This window comes from Microtus pennsylvanicus, chromosome 17 (assembly GCF_037038515.1).
Source record: "Microtus pennsylvanicus isolate mMicPen1 chromosome 17, mMicPen1.hap1, whole genome shotgun sequence".
NCBI classification, from domain to species: domain Eukaryota; kingdom Metazoa; phylum Chordata; class Mammalia; order Rodentia; family Cricetidae; genus Microtus; species Microtus pennsylvanicus.
Window position 1 is genome coordinate 29,116,942 of NC_134595.1, and position 20,742 is coordinate 29,137,683.

General features: G+C 52.2%; 2 protein-coding genes across 4 annotated transcripts in view; both read left to right on the forward strand.

The window, feature by feature from the left end:
- Window positions 1-14,666, forward strand: part of Per2 (period circadian regulator 2) — a 46,425-nt gene extending 31,759 nt beyond the window's left edge. For both annotated transcript variants that reach the window (XM_075951250.1, XM_075951249.1), the window contains exons 17-23: window positions 820-984; window positions 1,945-2,184; window positions 5,800-6,605; window positions 7,897-8,083; window positions 8,935-9,127; window positions 9,833-9,983; window positions 12,563-14,666. In XM_075951250.1, coding sequence (XP_075807365.1) covers window positions 820-984; window positions 1,945-2,184; window positions 5,800-6,605; window positions 7,897-8,083; window positions 8,935-9,127; window positions 9,833-9,983; window positions 12,563-12,697 — 1,877 coding nt within the window. In that variant the 3' untranslated portion in view covers window positions 12,698-14,666. The remainder of the gene's footprint in view (window positions 1-819; window positions 985-1,944; window positions 2,185-5,799; window positions 6,606-7,896; window positions 8,084-8,934; window positions 9,128-9,832; window positions 9,984-12,562) is intronic.
- Window positions 14,667-18,379: 3,713 nt separating this feature from the next.
- Window positions 18,380-20,055, forward strand: Hes6 (hes family bHLH transcription factor 6). Of its 2 annotated transcripts, none has more exons than XM_075951788.1 (4): window positions 18,380-18,572; window positions 18,650-18,736; window positions 18,821-18,902; window positions 19,135-20,055. In XM_075951788.1, exons 1-4 carry the CDS (start codon window positions 18,492-18,494, stop codon window positions 19,545-19,547), a joined length of 663 nt encoding a protein of 220 aa, XP_075807903.1. In that variant the 5' UTR covers window positions 18,380-18,491; the 3' UTR covers window positions 19,548-20,055. The 2 variants fall into 2 exon arrangements, with proteins under 2 accessions (XP_075807903.1, XP_075807904.1); XM_075951789.1 differs by having other exon boundaries at window positions 18,384-18,572; window positions 18,821-18,862; window positions 19,135-19,408.
- The last annotated feature ends 687 nt before the right edge of the window (window positions 20,056-20,742 follow it).

A 20,742-nucleotide genomic window follows, 5' to 3' on the forward strand; every position in this document is an offset into this window, starting at 1 on the left:
AACCTGTCTAGAGGATCTCTGTCCTGTCTAGAGGATCTCTGGCCTGTCTATAGGATCCCTGGCCTGTCTAGAGGAGCCCTCGCCTGTGAACACTAGTGTTCCCCATGGCTATATGACAGCTTGGGCTACTTAAACACTGTGAATCATGACCAGGGTCGGAAAGGAACCCCACTGGATGTAGTGGCACATGCTTACAATCTCAGGACTCAACAGACCAAGGAGGATACTGAGTTGGAAGCCAGTCCTGGCTACAGACTAAGACTTTGTCTCAAAAAAGTACAAAAAGAAAAAGACACAGGGCTGGCAAGATGACTCTGTACATAAAGGTGGTTGCTGTGCAAGCCTGAATTCAATCCCCGGAACTCATGTAGAGGCTAAGGGAGAAACTGGCTCCACAAAGCTGTCCACACACAACAACAACAACAATAAAAATTTAGAGAAGAAATAGGGTATCCCATTTATAAAATGAAGCAAAAGAGAGTGGAAGGTCATGCATGAAATAGAGTGACCAGCCGGATCACCCCTGACTCCTGCTTATTGAAGAAGTCATTGCTTTACTCCAGAGGACCCTGGCTCAGTACCACCACAGCCATCTAGATGCTTCCTTCCCAGAGGTCCTGGGCTCTTAGTGTGAAGTTCAAGTTGTTCCTATGTCATCATTTCCTCTTCACCTCTCTCCTGAGGACAAGCTGTCATCAAGTATTGTGGGGTGGGGTGTAGCCAGCATGGGCCCCACAGGTCCCTTGCATCTCCAGATCCTTAACCAGGCAGTGGCTTTAATCCTGCATATGTGTTTGCATCTGTTTTTCTCTCATCAAGACGCAGTTCGGCACTCCAAGGTGACCAGCCACACAGAGGTCAGCGCTCACTTGAGCTCCCTGACGTTGCCAGGCAAGGCAGAGAGTGTGGTGTCCCTCACCAGCCAGTGCAGCTACAGCAGCACCATCGTCCACGTGGGCGACAAAAAACCACAGCCGGAGTTAGGTATGCCAGAGGTTTTGGGGGAATATCAACAGCAATCTGAGTTTTTAAAAGAAACTTCGGAGGCTGGGGAGATGGTTTAGTAGGTAAGAGCCGTGCAAGCGTGAGAACCTGGTTCGCATCCCCAGCACCCACATAAGAAGTGGGCCGTGGTCAAGAGCATGCCTCTGACTCCAGTGTGTGTGTGTGTCTCTCTCTTTCTCTCTCTCTGACACACACACACTCCACACATACTATATGCGTGTAGCACATATATGCAGAAACTTTGACTTAAAAATTAGAATGATAACTACCATTTTGATGTTTGTTCAAACTTACCAGACGAGGTCCAGTAAAAGATATTGGGTACTTAAAATTTAGAGGCGGCATGTGGCCAGCTAGGGCCCAAGTACAAGCACTTGCTGTGCTCTGGTGCCACCTGGTGGCAGTTATCTGCCCTAATGTCTGTCCTTAAGGTGCAGCCCAGCCTTGCCTCCTAGCAAAGGTGAGCCTAGCAACCACTGCTATGTAGGGAAAAGAGCCAGAGCACATTGTAAGAAGGCTGATCGTGGCTCAGCGTTCTTAATAAAATGTGTCTTTGAGGCTGGAGATGGATCAAGTTGGTAATGTGCCTGCTGAAGGGGCATGAGGTCCTGAGTGGTCACCATGCAGGGCCCTGAGCCTTGGAGGGTGTAGCACTTTGGCCCTATCCCTTGTGTAGCGAAGCTGAGGGCAGCTTTGGAATGTCTTCCAAGTGGAAGTCCACAGCTCCCAGTTTCCTGTTGCCCATAGGCCTGATTCCCGACCCAGTGGATCATCAGGTCTCTGCTTGCCGCTTTCTGCCTGTTGCTGGGACTTCCTTGGAAAGCTGAAGTAGGCATGGGGAATGTTGCCCCTGGCTGTGGGCATCAACTGGGTGTGAGTGATCTGTACTGCAGGTTGCACTGACAAGCTTTTGCTGACCAAGCCTGCTTCTTGTTGCAGAGACAGTAGAAGACGTGGCCAGCGGGCCTGAGTCCCTGGATGGTGCAGCCGGCGGCCTCAGCCAGGAAAAGGGGGCTCTGCAGAAGCTGGGCCTCACCAAGGAAGTTCTGGCTGCACATACCCAGAGAGAGGAGCAGGGCTTCCTGCAGAGGTTCCGGGAAGTGAGCAGGCTCGGTGCGCTGCAGGCTCACTGCCAGAACTATTTCCAGGAGAGGTCCCGAGCCCAGGCGAGTGAGCGAGGTGAGTGCTGACCTGAACTGAGCGTGCCATCTCTAAACTTTATTCTTTTCTAAGACAGAGTCATGCTGACCTGTTACAATAGTCCTCTTGCCTCTCTGCAGTTATGGGTGTGGGCCTCCTTGCCTGCTCAGCACTGTCTTGAGAGTGCTGCATCCAGTGCTGGCTTCACACTGAACTGCGCCCAGGTCGGAGGTTCATGTGGAGTAGCCATCGCCACTTTGCTGGTGATGCAGCCTGGGAACACTTTTGAGGATGTAGCCTCGTGTTCCCAAGCAAACAATACTGTAGTCAGTTGCAGAACCCTAGGCTAACTTCAGCCAATTGTGACTTGGGACTTTTATCCATACCCTGAGATAAAAAGCTAAGTTTAGCCTGCAAGGACTAAGCATGGTGCTATGGAACCTTAGCAGGCAGCTCTTGGAAATGGAGGGTAACTGTCCCCTCCGGTAGACTCACCCTTCTGACCTGGGACTGCCCTGTGGACAGCCAGCCTCAGCCAGACCTCAGCCAAAGCCATTAACGTAAAACTGCTGATAAATCCCTGGGGTGGTTATGTTCAGGAATGGAATAAGATCCACTCTTGCTTGCAGGTTTTCTGTTCCAGGAGCCTGGTTCTTGAGTCTGGCCACCCGTTCACACACTCGCGATAGGATCAGGCTCAGGCCACACTCCCACCTGGCTCCTGTGCCTGACCACTTTGTTTGTAGCCCCAGAGACAGGGGCTGCATTGGCCAGACATACCAGGTCTTTTGGCTCTGGAGCTCTGGTCCAGGATCACAGTGACCCCAGGAGACACACTGCAGGGAACTGAGGAAGCTGTGATCTCTTTTAAGGATCTTATCTTTTCTTCTGTCTTTCTTCCTTTCTTCTGAAGGTAGGAATTGAACCAGGGTCTTCAGCGAGCCTGCTGCTCTGTTCCTGAGTGATAACCAGACAGGGTTGCTTTTTCACGTTTCCTTTTCACTCTCTTTCTCCAACTCACAGTTCTGCCACATCTAAGAGCCTCGGTGGAAATGATAGGCGGATACCCACCCCAGCCCTGAGCAGACCCAGTGTGCACAGTTCCAGTTCCCACCGACCCCTAGACCCAGCCGTTTGTACAGTACATGAACCACCCAACGTTCCAGGCAGCCCTGACACCACTGGAGCTTAGCATTTTAGCCACTGTCCTCCCCCCCCTCTTAATATTTGTTTGTTTGTTTGTTTATTATGTATATAATATTCTGTCTGTGTGTCTGCAGGCCAGAGGAGGGCACCAGATCTCATTACAGATGGTTCCCATGTGGTTGCTGGGAATTGAACTCAGAACCTTTGGAAGAGCAGGCAATGCTCTTAACCACTGAGCCATCTCTCCAGCCCCCTAGCCACTGTCCTCTCTTGAGGGAAAAACAACAGGGGCAGAATGGTGCAACCTTCCCTTGCGGGGCAGTGTGCTTGTGGGCTGCTTGTCTCAGTATGCAGTAAAGGTGTGGGACCCTTGTCCCAGCTCACAGATGCCCCTGCATACCTATTGCCTTAGGCCTGTTATTCTGCTGAAGTGGGAAGAAAGCAGGCTCCCGGGACGCCCCACAAGGAAGGCACTAGGAGTGCACAAAGTTCCTCCTGCCACAGTTGCCCCCCTTATCCTCTCTCCAGACACACCCATGAGGAGGGGTGTGTTCCTGGGCATATGCGACTGTTGGTCAGCGTCAGCACTGTGACAGAATACCGAAGAGGAACGATTGGGAGACAGTGTTTATCTGACTCACGGTTCCAAAGGTTTGCAGCCATCGTTGCTTAGCCCCGTTGGTGCAGAACAGCACTCCATGGCAGGAGACAGTGGCTGAAGGGCTGCCCACCTCACAGAGGGCAGGATGGGTCCTGTATCGTAGGGCATGCCCCAATAGCCTAGCTTCCTCGCAACTAGGCCCCACCTCCTAAAGCTGCCACCTCCCTCCCTCCCCCAGGACCAGCAACTGAGCCTTCAGCATGGATTTTCAGGGGTACTCTAGACCCAGGCTGCTGCTGCCCCCCAACTCTCCAGGGGCAGGAGGAACTTACAGGATCTCTTTGGGAACAGTAGTGGTAGGGCTGAGTGAAGCCGGTCATTCTGCTGTTTAGGGTCTGTCCATCAATATGTATTTTTTTCCTAAATATTGGGCTAGCAGAGAATGCAAGTTTTTGTTTTTCAATTTTGTTTTTGCACAAAGAATCTTTTGATTCTAATTTTTTGAGAATTCCATAAAATGTTTTTTTATATTCACACCCCCCCCCACCAGCTCCCAGAGCCGTCCCACCACCCTGCACACACCCTGTGTCCTCTCCTCAAGTCCAGTTTGTATTCTCATGTACTCCTAGGTGTGAGGCCATCTGTGTGAGAGTGGTGGCCTACTGTGGGCCACACCCTTAAAGAAAACATGCTCTTCCTCCCAAAAGCCGTCAACTGTCCGTAGCTCCTCAGTTAGGACCGGAGACCCATTTGAACCCCTTCCGCCTCCATGATTGCCTGGCTTGATGTTGTGCAGGCAAACACAGCTGCTATAAGTTCATGAGTATAGTGGTCCAGAAGACCTATTTTGTCCAGTCCTGCCCAACTTCTGACTCTCTCAGTCTTCCCATCCCCCTATTTGATCTTGTTCTCCGATCCTTGGGGTAAGGTTTATGTAGATGCCCTGTTTGTGGCTGAGTGCTCCACTGAGTCACTCCACTTAGTTGTGAGTTTCTGTGTTAACTGCCAGACAAAGAAACTTCTGATGATGTCTGAGAGCTGTACCCGTCTGTAGATACAGAGATACGAATTTGGAAGTCAGTTTGTTACTATATATATTTAGCAAAGCAATAATAGTAAGTTTATAGCTGGGACCTGGGATCTCACCAACATGGGTTCTTGGTCAGATCTGCAGTATCAGACATACCTTTCCTCCTGTGGAGGGGACCTTAAATCAAATCAGAAAGTGGTGTTTGAGCCGGGCAGTGGTGGCGCACGCCTTTAATCCCAGTATTTGGGAGGCAGAGGAGGCGGATCTCTGTGAGTTCGAGGCCAGCCTGGTCTACAAGAGCTAGTTCCAGGACAGGCTCGAAAGCCACACCCTGTCTCGAAAACCAACAACAACAACAAAAAGAAAGTGGTGTTGGTTGCCCCCATAACATTCATGCCAGTATTGTGCCCAAGGGCATTTCTTACCATACTGGTGATTGTGGTAGTTCATGGCTAGATTAGACTGTTGGTAGCATTCCCCGCAACAACCTACATAGCACCTCCTAGTACTGTGAAAAGTAGGCAGCAGGGAAGAGGCTTCCTGATCCATTTCAACTTGATTTCTCCAAGGACAAGGGACCTTTAAGCCCCTCACATGAGAGAGGACGTGGGACTTGGAGGGGGAAGAGAGGACTATGACCTATGAGTAAAGATGCATCTACAAGTTGGTGGAATTTGGTTTTATGAAAAGCCTCCCATTATACGTCTGTCAGTTCCCCTCACTGGCTATGGATTGAGAAAAACCAAGTGTTGTCTCCAGGTCTGTGGAACTGAGAGGTGCCATCAGTTGCCTGACATCCTACACTTTCTCTGAGTAGACACAGTAGGGCTTGCAACTACTTTGCAATCTTTACTCTAGTTGTTTTTCTGCATTTTAGCTACCCCAGGACTAAGAAATACTTCTGGCGTGGAGTCATCTTGGAAAAAAACTGGAAAGAACAGAAAACTGAAGTCCAAGCGTGTCAAGACTCAGGACTCTTCTGAGAGCACAGGATCTGGGGGACCTGTATCCCACCGTCCTCCTCTCGTGGGCCTGAATGCCACAGCCTGGTCCCCTTCTGACACATCCCAGTCCAGCTGCCCCTCTGCACCCTTCCCTGCCTCAGTGCCAGCTTACCCTCTGCCTGTGTTCCAGGCACCTGGAGTAGTATCCACACCAGGGACTGTGGTGGCCCCACCTGCAGCTCCCCACTCCAGCTTCACCATGCCTGTGGTGCCTATGGGCACCCACCCTGAATTTGCAGTGCAGCCGCTGCCATTTGCTGCCCCCTTAGCTCCAGTCATGGCCTTCATGCTGCCCAGCTACCCCTTCCCACCAGCAACCCCAAACCTGCCTCAGGCCTTCTTCCCCAGCCAGCCTCACTTTGCAGCCCACCCCACACTTGCCTCTGAAGTAGCTCCTGCCACCCAGGCTGAGTTCCCCAGTCGGACCTCGATGCTCAGACAGCCATGCGCTTGTCCAGTCACCCCTCCAGTGGGCACAGCAGCCTCAGGCAGAGCCTCCCCACCGCTCTTCCAGTCCCGAGGCAGCAGTCCCCTACAGCTTAACCTGCTTCAGCTAGAGGAGGCACCTGAGAACAGCATTGGAGCCACGGGGACCTTGGGGACCACAGGGACAGCAGTTTCCGGTCTGGAATGCACGGCTAGCACTTCTCGGGATCGGCAGCCAAAGACACCTCCAGCAGTAAGGATGCCGTGCTCTGCCTCCTTCCTTCCAGGCAGTAGGCTGGACCGCACGGTGGTCAGCACACACCCTCATGTCGGGGCTTCTGGATTGGGTGCTTCCTGCCAGCCTCAAGGCCTGGGTTCAGGCTACGGTGACTTTTCTGGAGTGTGCGATTCAAGGTTATGAGGTCCTACCATGAAACATTCTTTGAGCCCTGTAGGGAGCACAGGAAGATGGCAGATAAACAGATGAGGGAACCAGGAATAGTGTGTGACTGTGGGGTGCATTTGTGGGCCTCACATCTCTAATGAATCCTAAAACTACTTTAATTTTGGGGAATGCAGTGGTAGTGCACACCTTTAATCCCAGCACTTGGGAGATAGAGCTAGGTGGATCTCAGTGAGTTCGAGGCCAGCCTGACCTACAGAGTTAGTTCTAGGACAGCTAGGACTGTTGTGCAAAGAAAACCTGCCTTGGGGGAAACAAAAGTGCCTATAAAAAACAAAACCTTGAGACAGTTTTTATCCCTGGCTGGCCTGCTTGCTGTGTAGACCAGGTTGGCCTCAAACTCAGAGATCTGTCTGTTTCTTCCCTGAGTGCTGGGATTAAAGGCATGCTCTTGCCTGGCTAGGCTTCAAAGTTTTATGAAGCCCAGCATGGGGAAAGGGGACAGGCTCCAGCCTGCAGTGTCCAGGAGCCTGCCTTGTGGAGTACAGGCCTCTGGGGCTCACAGAGATGAGGAGGGAATTTCTGTTTTTAGCTCAGAAGCCAGTGTTCCCTGGTGTAGTAAGGACCCTGTCTAGTTAATGGTCTCTGGCCGTAACAATAGCCAGAGCCAGCCCCATGGACATTCCAGGGGGATGGCTGCCTTTGCAAGGCATTGATTCTACTGTTCAGAAAGTGGAGCCGGCTAAGCTGGCAGAGGGTCTCCCAGAGCCTCTCTGCCCTCTTAAGACACTAGAACGCAAGATGCTTCCCAAGCCAAGCAGCTCCACTGGGGCTCAGGAGGCTGAGGAGCATCATGGTATGTTTCCACTGAGTCCAAGCCCTGCCGTCTGCTGTGACTCTTCTCAGACGCATATTATATTGGGTGGTGTTCATAGAGTATCAGCGCGACCCTCTCCCCACACCCATAGCTGTAAAATCTGCTCACCTCATAGGTAAAGAAAAGGCTTGCTCTCCGTGACTGATCTTTGCACAAAAGCCACTCAAGGCACTCCCTTGGCTCCACCTCACCATATTGTGTGTTGTGTGCCATGCTGTCCCTAAGCCTCTATGAGCATTGGTGTCTTTTTTCCTGTTCCTAAAGTGCAACGAGCCCTCCGACACCCAGAACAGTGATGCCGTCTCCACATCCAGTGACCTGCTCAACCTCCTGCTGGGTGAGGACCTCTGCTCAGCCACAGGCTCGGCACTGTCTAGGAGCGGGACCTCTGCCACCTCAGATTCTCTGGGCTCCAGCTCGCTGGGCTGCGACGCATCCCAAAGTGGGGCAGGTATGTTTGTGCTGAGGGCACAGGTGTGTGCTGGCCAGTGTGGGTTTGGGTTGTGTCTAGAAGATTCTCATAGAATGTTCGGTTTCTGGCCATTCTGCATGGATGCAGCGCTGCCTGCCCTACTTAGCAGAGCAGACAGGCCTTAGCCATCAGAATTCAGGATTCTATCTGTTAGCTTCCAATTTCTGTGTCAGTGAAGACCTCGTATCCGTGCCAGCCCTTGTTGGGCCAGTCGGTGGGTTCCTGGACATTGGTTCAACCTCCTGAGTTGGGTACACATATCCAGACATGACTAACCATCAACTTCTGCTGGCAGGGATCATCCACACGTGCCCTCAAGCCTCCAGGGGCAAACCTGCACATGGCCATCCTCAAAGTCCTGATGCCTTTTCTGCCCTAAAGTGAATGTTCCCTAATCTGCTCACAGGCTTCTTTGCCTATGGGTAATAGCTAGGCATTAATAGACCAGTAGTACCCCCTCTTAGGACACTTCTGTGAGCCTAAAGATAGACCAGAGTCCACAGGCAGTGAGAACTTGGGGCAAAGGTCAGGGTTCCAAGACAAAGCCCTGCCTGAGCTCAGCTTTGCCCCAGGCAAGAATCACCTCCTTGGTGCTGGCAGGTGTCCTGAGTTCGAATCATTGAGATTATTGAGATTGAAAAGCCAAGGGGAAGTTGGGCCAGCACAGGCTGTCATTACCCAAGGAACCCTGCTCTCCAGACAGGCTCCAGCCTGCAGTAGCCAGGAGCCTGCCTGGTGGAGTACAGGCCCATGACTTCATGTAAGCACATTGTACAAGAGTTGCTTTTTTATGTCAAGGTTGTAACGATTTGCTTTTCACGTCTTTGAAGGCAGTAGTGATACAAGTCACACCAGCAAATACTTTGGAAGCATTGACTCCTCAGAGAATAATCACAAAGCAAAAATGGTCACAGACACGGAGGAAAGTGAACAGTTCATTAAGTACGTCTTGCAGGACCCCATCTGGCTGCTGATGGCTAACACAGACGACAGCATCATGATGACATACCAGCTGCCCTCCCGGTAACTGTTGGCACCTCCTGGGAAGCCTGAAGGGCTGGGTAGGAGTTTCCAACACCAGGGTCATCCAGGCAGGAAGGATGTCTTGTGGAACACTGTCTAGATACAGCAGAGGCAGTAGAGAGATATGAGGCTCCTCCGTGATGGCCCCACTGGGCCTGCAACAGCCCACTTACTGACCTGGGGCAGTTAGAACCCTGGAGACCACCCTCCTGCCAACAGCACACTGCACTTTAGCCGTACATTGGTGCCATGTTGCGCTTTGAGCTGTGTTACCTCACCCACCTTCGGGGTAAATGGGATGTGTCTGTCTAAGTTGAAGAAACCTAGAGTCCGGGTGGGTGATCAGCCCATGTCTGTGGTGTTTCTGGACCCGCACAGGTCCTAAGTGCAGGTCAGCCTTCGCTGTGAAGCTGCTGAAGCCACTGCCTTTGCAGAGCAGCCCCAGACAGGGGGCTCAGAGAAAGGAGGGGGAACCCTGAGGTTCCTAAAGGCAGCAGGTACTGGTTACGGAAATTGTGACCTTAGTTATCATTAAGAGAAAAGACTAGAGAATGTTTCCTAAAGAGACTAAGTTAACCTTAAACAAAGTGATTTATCTCAACGGTAATCCTCTGCCACGACATTATTGATATTGAAAAAATTGACAGAAAATGAGTATATTGTCACTTCAACCTGTGGCTCACCTACACCTAACTCTTCATGAAGGGATCTCCAGTCGGTCTTGAAAGAGGACCGGGAGAAGCTGAAGCTGCTGCAGAGGTCCCAGCCCCGGTTCACAGAGAGCCAGAGGCGAGAGCTTCAAGAGGTTCATTCATGGGTCCAGACTGGGGGTCTGCCTGCGGCCATCGACGTGACAGTAAGTTTGCAGAGCCCTACTTCTCACACAGCACTGAAAGGCTGCAGCTGGGGTCAAGCATGGTAGCACATGCCTATCATCCCAGCACTTGGGAAACTGAGGCAGGAGGTTGGAAAACCAAGGCTAACCTACCAGACATAGCAAGCCCTTGTCTCGAGAAACAAACAACAGTACTTCACTAAAGAGAACCCTTGTACTGTCTTCCTGGTTTATCTGTAAATATCACGCTTCTAAATTTGAAATTGATTAAAAAAAATAAGATACAGTAGAACACATTTGTAGCCAGCACTTGGGAGCCTGAGGAAGGAGGGGCGCAAGTCTGGGTCTCATCTGGACACACAGGGAGAGCTGCCACAGAAAAGAGGAAGAGGAAAGAAAAGGGAAGAAGGGAGGGAGGAAGGGAGGGAGAGAGGGAGGAAGGAAGGGAAAAGGCTCTAGGACACTTAGGTGTGACTCCTTCGAAGGTTTGAATGGCTAGCCCGAACAGCTCACTGAAGGGAATGGCCTCCCTTTCTACCATTCTGATTTCTGTTTCCCAATACAAACATCTCTCCACCCACCCTGCTCTTCCTGCCCTGGCCCCTGGTCCTTGGAATCCCAGAACTGTATGTGCTCCCCCGGCTTCTGCTGCTACCTGCTGACTCTCAGGTAGAGTGTCCCCACTGCAGTCCAGTGGCATGAGAGCAGCCACCTCCGTCTCCAGGCCATGGCTCTCAGTCTACAGTGCTAACAGCTCTGGTTCCTGGGCACCAGGACTCCTCTCTGGCCTCCGGGTTCTCAATGCTCAGCTTGGTGTAGGTTCCCTTGTTGATGTTTCCCACCACTGACTGTATCCTGACACTCCCAGCTCGCTGATAGAGGCCCACCTTTCCAGGCTGCTAACCCTGGAGCTGTCCAATACGCCTCTCCTACTCCCTCTGGTCATGAGCAGATCACACCACTCAACTTTGAAAAACATGGCCTGCATGACAGGGCAACCTCGCACTGTGCTCTCTGTTCACCCTTCTCCCAGAGACAGATAATAGGCGCCTAGGGTGGTTTGAATGAGAATGGCCTCATAAGGCTCATGTATTTTAATGCTTAGCCATTAGGAAGTGGCACCATTTGAGAAGGATTAATAAGTGTGACCTTGTTGGAGTAGCTGTGGCTGTGTTGGAGAAGAGTGTGTCACTGGGGGTGGGCCATACCAGGCCAAGTCCCCATCTCTCTCTTTGGCCTTCAGATCAGGTCTGGTCTCAGCTACTTCTCCAGCACCATGTCTAATGGTCTAACTCTAAAACTATGAGCAAGCCTCCAGTTAACATACTTTCTCTAATAAGAGTTGCCTGGGTCAAGGTGTCTCTTCACAAGAGAGCAGTGACTAAGACAGTCTCCACTTCAATCCCCTCTAGCGGTGCCCCGTTCTTAGCCAGAATAAGTGGCTTCACCGTCAAGCTGACCCACCACCTCCTATCTCACCTCCCATTTCCCCGCTTTCTCTTGGCTATCCTGGATTAAGCAGGTAGACACCTGCCCCAGGACCTTCATACTTTCCGTTCCCAGAATGGGATTGTGGGAATCGTCTTTCCTCAAAGGAGCCTTTGTTTTGCCATCTTCTTGGGTCAGGAACTTGAGAGCAGCTTAGCTAGCTGGTTGGTTCTGGCTCAGGATCTCTTGGGAGGGTTTTTTTGATGTTTGCATGCGCTGTGGAGGCTAAGGGACAACCTAAATCTACTTGAATGAAGCCTTCTGGCTCCTATTAATCCAGAGCTTGACAGGAGAACTAGAGTACCTGGGCAGTAAGTCCACCTGCCTCTGCTTCCCAGCCCTGGGATTACAAGCTCACACTGCTACCTCTAACTTTTTTTTTTATGTGTGTTCTAGAGAATGAACTCAGGTCCTGAGGCTTACAAAGCAGCACTTCACCAGCTGAGCCATCCCTCCAGCTCTTTTAAGACAGAGTCTCACACTGTAGCCTAGCTGACCCAGAACTCAGAGCAGTTCTCCTGAGGACATCTGTGTCCCAAGTGCTGGGATTATAAGCATAAGCCACACGCACGATTTGTAAAGCAGAAGGCAAGGTTTGGCTGAGGCTCCTATAATCTGAAGGCAAGAGGATCTGCCTCTTGGGAGGCTCCCTCACAGGCCAACTGGTGCTGGCTGCAGCAGGCCCCATATCTCACTGTGGGTGCTTAGATGTCCGCAGGACGAGATGTCCACAGAACGCTCCTGTCGTGCCCTGAAGGCCCAATCTCAGATGTCGCATGTCCCAAGTCGAAGTACTCTTGAGGAGAGAGAAGTGAGGTTCTATCCGTTGAGGGAGGAGTGGTCTTGACAAAGACTTTGGGGTCACTTGACCACCGCACATTTGTCCTTCGCTCTCACGTGCCCTCTTCCACTTGAGCACATGCCAGGGAACACATTTGATGGAAGTCACTGGTAAAGGACTCATGACCAGGAGCCAGCTTCCTGGGCCAGGGGGTGCCTCTATGATCAGCACCCTCCAGGTCACGGCTACCGTTCCACCTACCTTGCTGAGTGTGAGTGATGGCAAATTGCAGCTGCATTCTTCTTACTCATGTCGCCTTCTTTCTTTGAAGGACTGCGTTTACTGTGAGAGTGAAGGGAAAGGCAACATTTGCCTGCCATACGAGGAAGACAGTCCTTCCTTGGGACTCGGTGACGCCTCAGAAGCCAAAGAAGAGGAAAGCCCCAGGAAGGAGGCGCAGACATAGCCCCATCCCCAGCCAGCGATCTCCATTAGATGGTGCTCGGAAGAGACGGGGGTGTTCTCATTGTTTCTAATGAAATAGATGTGTACTCACATTGCTTTTTTTTTTGTTTTAGAAAAAAAAACCAAGCCACCATAGTTTTCTGAAGGTGTAACAAAACTGTGGGGAGGTTTAGGAAGAAATACGTTTTTGTATTGAAATATAAACATGGAATTTGGGGGATGGGGTAAGATTTGTCATCAAACTTGTCATTGAACTCGGGGGAGACTGAGATCTGTGTGTCATGGAGTTTGCCTCAAGGCCCTCAGAAGTCCCTTGACCTCAGTGAGACCCCTTTCCAGTGTACCAGTGTCCACTGGCCCCTATGGGTTGTACTGAGACATCACACCATGCTGTGACACATAGCTGGGAAGTCACATGAAGCTCTCAGCCAAGGGCCTGGCTTTCTAGAACTTTCCCACAGTGTGACTGTATCAGATGGAGGGCTGCTTTTTAATCTAAATTACCGTGCAGTCCTGCTGCGTGCGTGTTCACCCACCAAGTGGAGAGGACATCTCTGCAGGCCTCCTGGGTGTGTTCCGGTAGGTGGTTTGGAGCACAGGGTGGCAGCCTTGGCTTCTGGCCCTGCAGTGGCCAACATTCCAGTCTGATGTGCTTCTGTTTGTAAACAAAGTTGAAATGCCTGCTCTGGACTAATGGAGCTTAGTGATTTCTGTGACCAATGCCATCAGACTAGCGCCCTCCCCCCTCCCGTACATTTCTGTGTCGTTCGTGCATCCTTTTTAGACCATTACGGCCAGTTTGCAGAGAGTGTGATATCAGTCATGTCACCCTATCTGCATGGTGGCCTCTGCAAACCAGGCTTTGCTGTTGCGGGGACAAGACCATATATATTCTTTGGTTGGAGTCTCCTTGACAACAGATCCCAGCAGAGAGCAGCCATTGAACACAAGAAGGAGGGGCAGGTGGGGGAAGAGGCCTCCATGTCCACCTTCAGTGTTCTCCGATTTACACGGAGCTCTGCCTCCCCGCTCTACTCCTGGCTGACCCTCTAGCTCCTGTGGCTTCAGGTCTCTGTCACTGCATCTGTCTGTGCTGCTGGCTTTCAGATCACTGGAACCCTTGGGGAGAAGGGGGCCTCTCTGCTCAGTTCTGCAAAACACTATGCTGCACCAGACATCCAAAGATTATTCCGACAGACTTCTCTTGACCCCTGGTGTGAATGAGAAGTCACCAGGGAGGAGTCATTGACTTAAGAGCAGACAGAATGCATCAGAAAAAGCAGAGTTCCTTGGATCTGGAGTGGCTGCCAGAACATTGTCTTACTGCAGTCGGTTTTCATAGTAAAGCCATTTGATGCCTGAATATTAACCCTATTTTTCATAAAAACAAGAACTCTATTTTTTTTTTAATTAAGACAACACCACCTTTGACTGAGATAAGGTAGTAGCCATATTTTAATGGACGTTCGGGGTTACAGACAGCCGCCTCCCTTAGCAGTTGGATGGAAAGGGTAGATAGATGGGGTGGTCTAAGCCTACACTTGTTCCTTAAACACAAAACTGCCAAAACCTTCTCTCTACTATCGTGAATGTTTACCATCAGCATTATTTTATGATTATTTAATATATAGTCCTCGATTGTTAACTGCTAAGAAGTTGACTTCCTAGGATAATTTTGTGACTTTGTTTACAAGATGCTGAGCATCCAGTCCTGTTTCCTTTAGAGTGTGTGCTTACACGGGTGTCCTGAGACTCTGTTTTAAACTGAGCCGCCTTTTTAATGTAAATAAGCTCTCAGAGTTTGTGCGACAGTTCGTGAGCCTTGCCGGACAAGCGGTTTGTTCGTGTGCAAACCAAACATACCTTCCTTCACCCAGTGCAATATGTTTGTGTGACTGCTTGTGTCTTTTTATGACTTTTTTTGCCTTTTAGAGAATTGTTAAATAAAGCAAGTATATTTTTATTTTCAATTGTATGCTTTGTTTGTTGTGATGAAAGGGATCAACCAAGGACCTCATGCAGATTAAGCATATGCTCTACCACTGACCTATACCCTAGCACTGTATATATTAACATAACATAGACCAATAAACCAAATAGAATGGCATTGTCAAAAAATGTTATTAAGAACTTCAAAATGGTATATTAAGAAATCTTCAGTCCCAAAAGCCAACTCATCACTCCGTGCATGGTGTTCTTACCTGTGTGTCTCTCATGTGCTCGCCTCCCTGGCCCATTCAAGCCCTCAGAAATTTCCCATCATGCACTTCTAGCCAGGCATTCCACGACACCTCTTTTCTTTTGATGTCTTTTCACCTGGACATAACTTAGCAAATCCACTGGGCTGACCCTCCACTTAGCATGACTCCCAGGCACCAACTCTCTCTTTAATCCTAACCTTTGGCTGGTTGCTTATGTGTCAGCCTCAGGACTGAGAGCAGAGAACTCACATGGGTACCATGCTAGAAAAGACTTATATACCCTTCGGATCTGTATGTAGGCATCACTGGGGCACAGGCCTCCTACCCTGGCCCTTCCTGACTGACAGCTTGTGAGAACTACTCTGAAGAGGCCTGCTTCCCTTTCCTCTCTCCATACCAGGGTCCCAGGGACCTGAGCAGAGGGACAACATGACACTGGGCCTCATGCTCAGCTTGGGGGGCGGGGTGTTGGTCTGAACATGCCCCCTGACTGTAAGTGCTGATCCAGCGGTCAGAAACAAAGTTTTCCTGGCAGGTACGGCTGTTTCACTGACTGAATCTTTGGAGGGCTCCCATTGTGCCTTGCGGTGTAACCCGAGGGGCAATCCCTCTCCTTTATTTCCAAACCAAAAGGAAATTCTCTTGAGTCTCTGGGCAGATTGCCCACAAAGTACTTGGATGTCTGCAGGCCGGCTGCTGCCTTTGTCCCTCTAGGGATTTATAGCCTGTTATTTCTGCTTCTAACTAGTCACCCTGTGGCCACTACAGCCCTGCCTGGCCTCTACTGGCCTCTGTTCCTGGCTCTAGGGGGATCAAAAGGCTCTAATGCTCAGGAAGTCTGCATGCAGGCAAACTTTGAAGGTAGGTTATGATCCAGAGGACAAATGGCAGGAAGTAATAGGTCAGCTGAGGGAGGTAGACAGGAGAGGAAGAGTTTTGTGGGCTCAAGATGGGGTGGTCAAGCTTCTGGAACAGCAAATCTAGGCCACCTGGCCAATGAATTCACTAAAATAAATTGAAGCCGGCTTAGCAGGTAGGACCTCAAGCAACCCCTCTCCCCCAGCCAAAAAGCTTTTCCTGACTCATACATACCCAGCCCTGTTTCTACCCTCTTTCCTTCCAAGAAAACTGTCCAGTCACACTGAGGCATACCCCCAAGTACTTAATTTCTCTTCCGCTCGGTTCTACACGGCATTCTGCAACACACCGCAGCTCACACAGCACTGGACAAAGCTTTGTCATCCATGACAGATTCCCACACCTAGGAATGGGCTATGGTCCCATTTCTCTTCCTGGGTAGCTTTGCTTCCCCTGGAGTTCTTAGTTGGTTTTAATTCCTTGCTTACAGTTTGCCTTTTGTGGGTCTCCTTTGGCCCCTCACTTCGAACTCTCCAATCAGGGGTCCACTGGTATCTCCAAGAGCCTGTCCGCAGAGACCTTATGCTGTACCAATAGGAGCTATCTTTTGGCCTTGCTCATTTGGATACAGGGAGAAGTACAAAACCGTTTGTGAACTAGGGAACACAAAAACAAACAAACAAACAAACCAAACAACCACCAAAGGTTGTTTTTGCCTACCTCAAAGTAGTAGAAACTTAGAGTAATTATTTTAGAATCTCCTTTACTTGGAAGCTAATAGCTAAACAGTAGTTTCAAACCAGCTGTGGCTAACTCCACTGGGCTCATTCCCACCCCTACCCCTGTCTAGGAGTCTTACCACTAGGAATGGAGGACCCTCAGCAGCTCCTGGAGGGTAGTGGAAGAGACCCAGGCTTTTTAGCACGTTGGGAATATCCAGATGAGTGGTACTTGACTGGGGGAAGCATCAGGAACAATTCAGAGGTAGAAGTGAGAGAGAGCAGGAGTGGGTTGCTAGAAGGTGACTGTGACCGTCGAACTTCAAATCTCTCAGCTACCTCATGCTACCTGACACCTTTGGAGGCTCCCCTGTAGTAGAGCCACAAGGTGTCTGCCAGACCCATCTTTAAGAAGGTAGAGGTTTTCCCTGCCCAGCCACTCCAGTTCCTGCCTGGTCTTCCCTTCCTTGGGAGCCCTTCCAGCCAGGCTGATGAAGACCTAAAGAGAAGAGGCTCCTACTGAAGCGGTGCTTAGTGGTGCCCAGGCCTAAGGATGGAGTACCCAAAGGACCGGTGGGAGCCAGCCCTGTGTTCCAGCTCTGAAGTAGCTGCAGAAACCAAGAACAATGCAGCAGAACCGGGATTCCTAGGGTGCTGCCTGAGGGCGCGTTCTCGCCGCCCTTGCACACCGCTACCCCTCCCGCGCTGAGGCAAGGCCGGCAGATGGACCGACGACGACGCGGGGCTTGGGCGTCTGGCCGACACAGGCGTGCCTGTCGCTGCCAGCGGGACAAAGCCAAGGAGACAAAGGCGCGGCCAACACCTGTCGCTCCTGGCCGGGCTGCCGCTTTTCTCTGCCGAAGCGGCTGCAGCTGCCAACTGTCACGGGCATCAAGTTACCGGGGCCAGCCGGCAGCCTCTGCCTGCAGGGCCCAAAGATGGAAGAGGGAGGAGCCGAGAAGGGCTGGGCTCGGGGCAGAGGTGGGGGTAGAGTAGGGGGACGCGAAGGGGTCTCGCGGGGGAGGGAGGTGGGCATGAAAAGGGGTGGGGAGCAGGGAAATGTGAGAGCCCCTGATGGGGGTGCGGAGGGACTAGGTGGTACTGGGTGGTGAACCAGGAAGGAGAGGCATGGAGCTGGAGTTGGAAATAGAGAAAGGCAAAGTAAGTAAGTGATTGGGTAGGTGACTTAGAGCCCAGAGAAAGAGAGATTGCGGCCAGAACGACTGCGGACTTCGGTATAAGAAGGTTACAGGTGTCCCCATAAGTCCACACACACACACACACACACACACACACACACACACACACACACACACACACACACACACACACACAAACCCTCAAGGGGCCAAGGACTGTCCCTACTCCTGCTGCTAGGTTGGTCCCCACTTTTCTCGGACTTTGCACTCTCGCCACCCGTGTCCAAAGCCCCTTCCAGGTCCCCCTTCGAGGGCTTGGACTTGACTTTGGCACTGCCCCGCCCGAAGCCCACTTTGGGGCCCCAGACTGGACTGCTGTTCTCGAGAGGCACTTTCGGTGAATCAAAGGAAGCGAATGCACTGTAGGGATGGATGGGTGAAGGAATGGGTGGGATGGATGGCGATGCGGACCGAAGAATGGATAGCTAGGTCCCAGCTCACAGGCTGGCAGATATGGGCTCACAACTCAGCAGAGGTACAAGTACACAAGCAAGACAAGCCCGGGGTCACTGTCCCGGAGTCCCGCCCCTGCGGGAGTGGCAGGAGGTCGGGCTGTGGGCTCCGCCTCGCCAGCTGCCAGAGGCCCGCGGGGCCTGACAAAGCGGGCCACTCTCATTGGATGCGGGCAGCCTCGCGGCTGGCAGCTCCTGCCACGCACAGCCAATCGGTGCATTGACATGTAAATAAGTTGCTATTAAAGGGGCGGGACACCGCGGGCCGGAAGACTCAGAAGAGTTATTGAGGCCTCCCGGCTGCCACCCGTCTGGCAGGGTGGTTTGCACTCAGCTCCCGGCGCCGGGATCCGGGTGCTGCGGACCATGTCTCCGCCCCTGGCGCCCAGCCGGGACCGTGCTGGACACGAGGATGAGGATCGTTGGGAAGGACGGGGGGACCGCAAGGTGCGGGCAGGGGCCGCGGGCGGATGGGCTTGCGGGAGGCTGCGCGGGCCCGGGGCTCAGTGGCCCGCTTCCCACAGGCCCGGAAGCCCCTAGTGGAGAAGAAGCGGCGCGCGCGGATCAACGAGAGTCTGCAGGAGCTGCGGCGGCTGCTGGCCGGCACCGAGGTGCGGCGGGAAGGGCTCCGCGGGAGGTTGCAGAGTGCTCGCCGGAGCTCTCGGAGAGACTCAATTCCCTTCCCCTCTGCGCAGGTGCAGGCCAAGCTAGAGAACGCCGAAGTGCTGGAACTGACGGTTCGGCGCGTGCAGGGCGCGCTGCGGGGCCGGGCACGAGGTGAGTGGTGGCGGGGACCCGAGGGCTGGGGTTCTGACAGGACACGCCTGCCAATTAGGAGCGCAGACGCCACGGCTCCCGGAGCCCGGGGCCTGGTCCAAGGCTAGAGCTCCCCCATCACCCAGTAGGACACTCCAGTGTGTCTCCTGCGTGAGTCCCGGATCGTCGGAGTCATAGTAGTCCCTGCTCATGGTGGGGGACGCTGCTCTCTTCTTCCCACCCTCCTGCACAGAGCGGGAGCAGCTGCAGGCGGAAGCAAGCGAGCGCTTCGCTGCTGGCTACATCCAATGCATGCATGAGGTGCACACGTTCGTGTCCACGTGCCAAGCCATCGATGCCACCGTCTCTGCTGAACTCCTGAACCACCTGCTAGAGTCCATGCCACTACGCGAGGGTAGCAGCTTCCGGGATCTGCTGGGAGACTCCCTAGCGGGGCTGCCTGGAGGCCCTGGGAGGAGCAGCTGGCCTCCTGGGTCCCCATTGTCCAGTCCCCCAGGTCCCGGGGATGACCTGTGTTCTGACCTAGAGGAGGTCCCAGAGGCTGAACTAAATCGAGTGTCTGCTGAGGGGTCGGAAATTGTACCTACAACCTTAGGCAGCCTGACAGCAGCTCGCTTGGCCCAGAGTGTGTGGAGGCCTTGGTGACCAACAACACTAACCGGGGACCTGTGGAGGGTGGGCTGCCCTCCGTAAGTTTACTCCCTCCCTGGGTATCAGATGATGGTGGAGACAGCCCACTCTTTTAATGGATGGCTTGCATGCCAATCTTGATGGCCAGCCCCTGCGGTCCCCTAGACCTGTTTCTTGAGGGAATCAACTTCATGGACCCTGTAGCTCTGGATGGGGGGAGGGAGGCTACAGAAAGGAGGGAAACTCCTACAGAGTTGCCACGGCTCCCCCATATCCTTTCAGGCTTTCTGAGGGACTTAGGGCAGAAGTGGTCAATCCTGAGGCTGAACATTAAGTGTCCTGAGCAGGGACACCCAGGCCATAAATAGAAGTTCAGATTTGCTGCTTCCGCCAGGAGACCAGGGGAGGCAGGCACATTCCTCAGGGTCACTGAGAGCTGCTCCCTGTTTGTAAGACACTTCAGGGTATGAATTGGGTTGCCGTCAAATGCTCCAGTTGCATTAAATAAAGAGCTTTGGAGTTAGCCGCTGCGGTGTACTGTCATTGACGTGTCAGATGTGTGATGCTCTCTCCGCACGCAGTTCCTGCCTCCAACACCGGTGAATATCCATTTAAAGCATTTGCCCTTTGTCAGCCAAGAGCACTCACCCTTGTGCTGATAGAGACACCCCCCCCCCCCCCGCTACCGGGCAGGTCCTCTAGGTTGGTCCACTTTCCAAGGAGTGTGTCCTGGAGGATCCCACTAGCATAGGTTCTGTCCCTGGGCTGTTCTCTCCTGAGCCCCAGGGACAGGGCTAGTGACTAGTTGTCATCCTTTGCCTTGGAAGCCTCTTCCGAAGGCCTGGTTTAAGGTTCACGAGTATGGTGTGGATGTTAATCTTCCTTAGGTTGTCACTTTTTAAAAATGCCTTTTGTGCTGGGCAGTAGTGGCACACGCCTTCACTCCCGGAACTTGGGAGACAGAAGCAGGCAGATCTCTGAGTTTGAGGCCAGCCTGCTCTTGGAGAAATAAAGGAGTGTGTGTGTTTGCATATGTGTATGTTTGCATGCATATGTGTGTGCGCACACATGCGTGTGTGTGTGTGTTATAGGCATGCATGAGGGAGTTAGAGGATGATTATTTTGGGGAGTCCTGTCCTTCCCCTGTGGTTTTCAAACTTGGGTCTTCAGGCTTGTTTGGGAAGCCTTTTTGCTATCTGTGTCATATTGT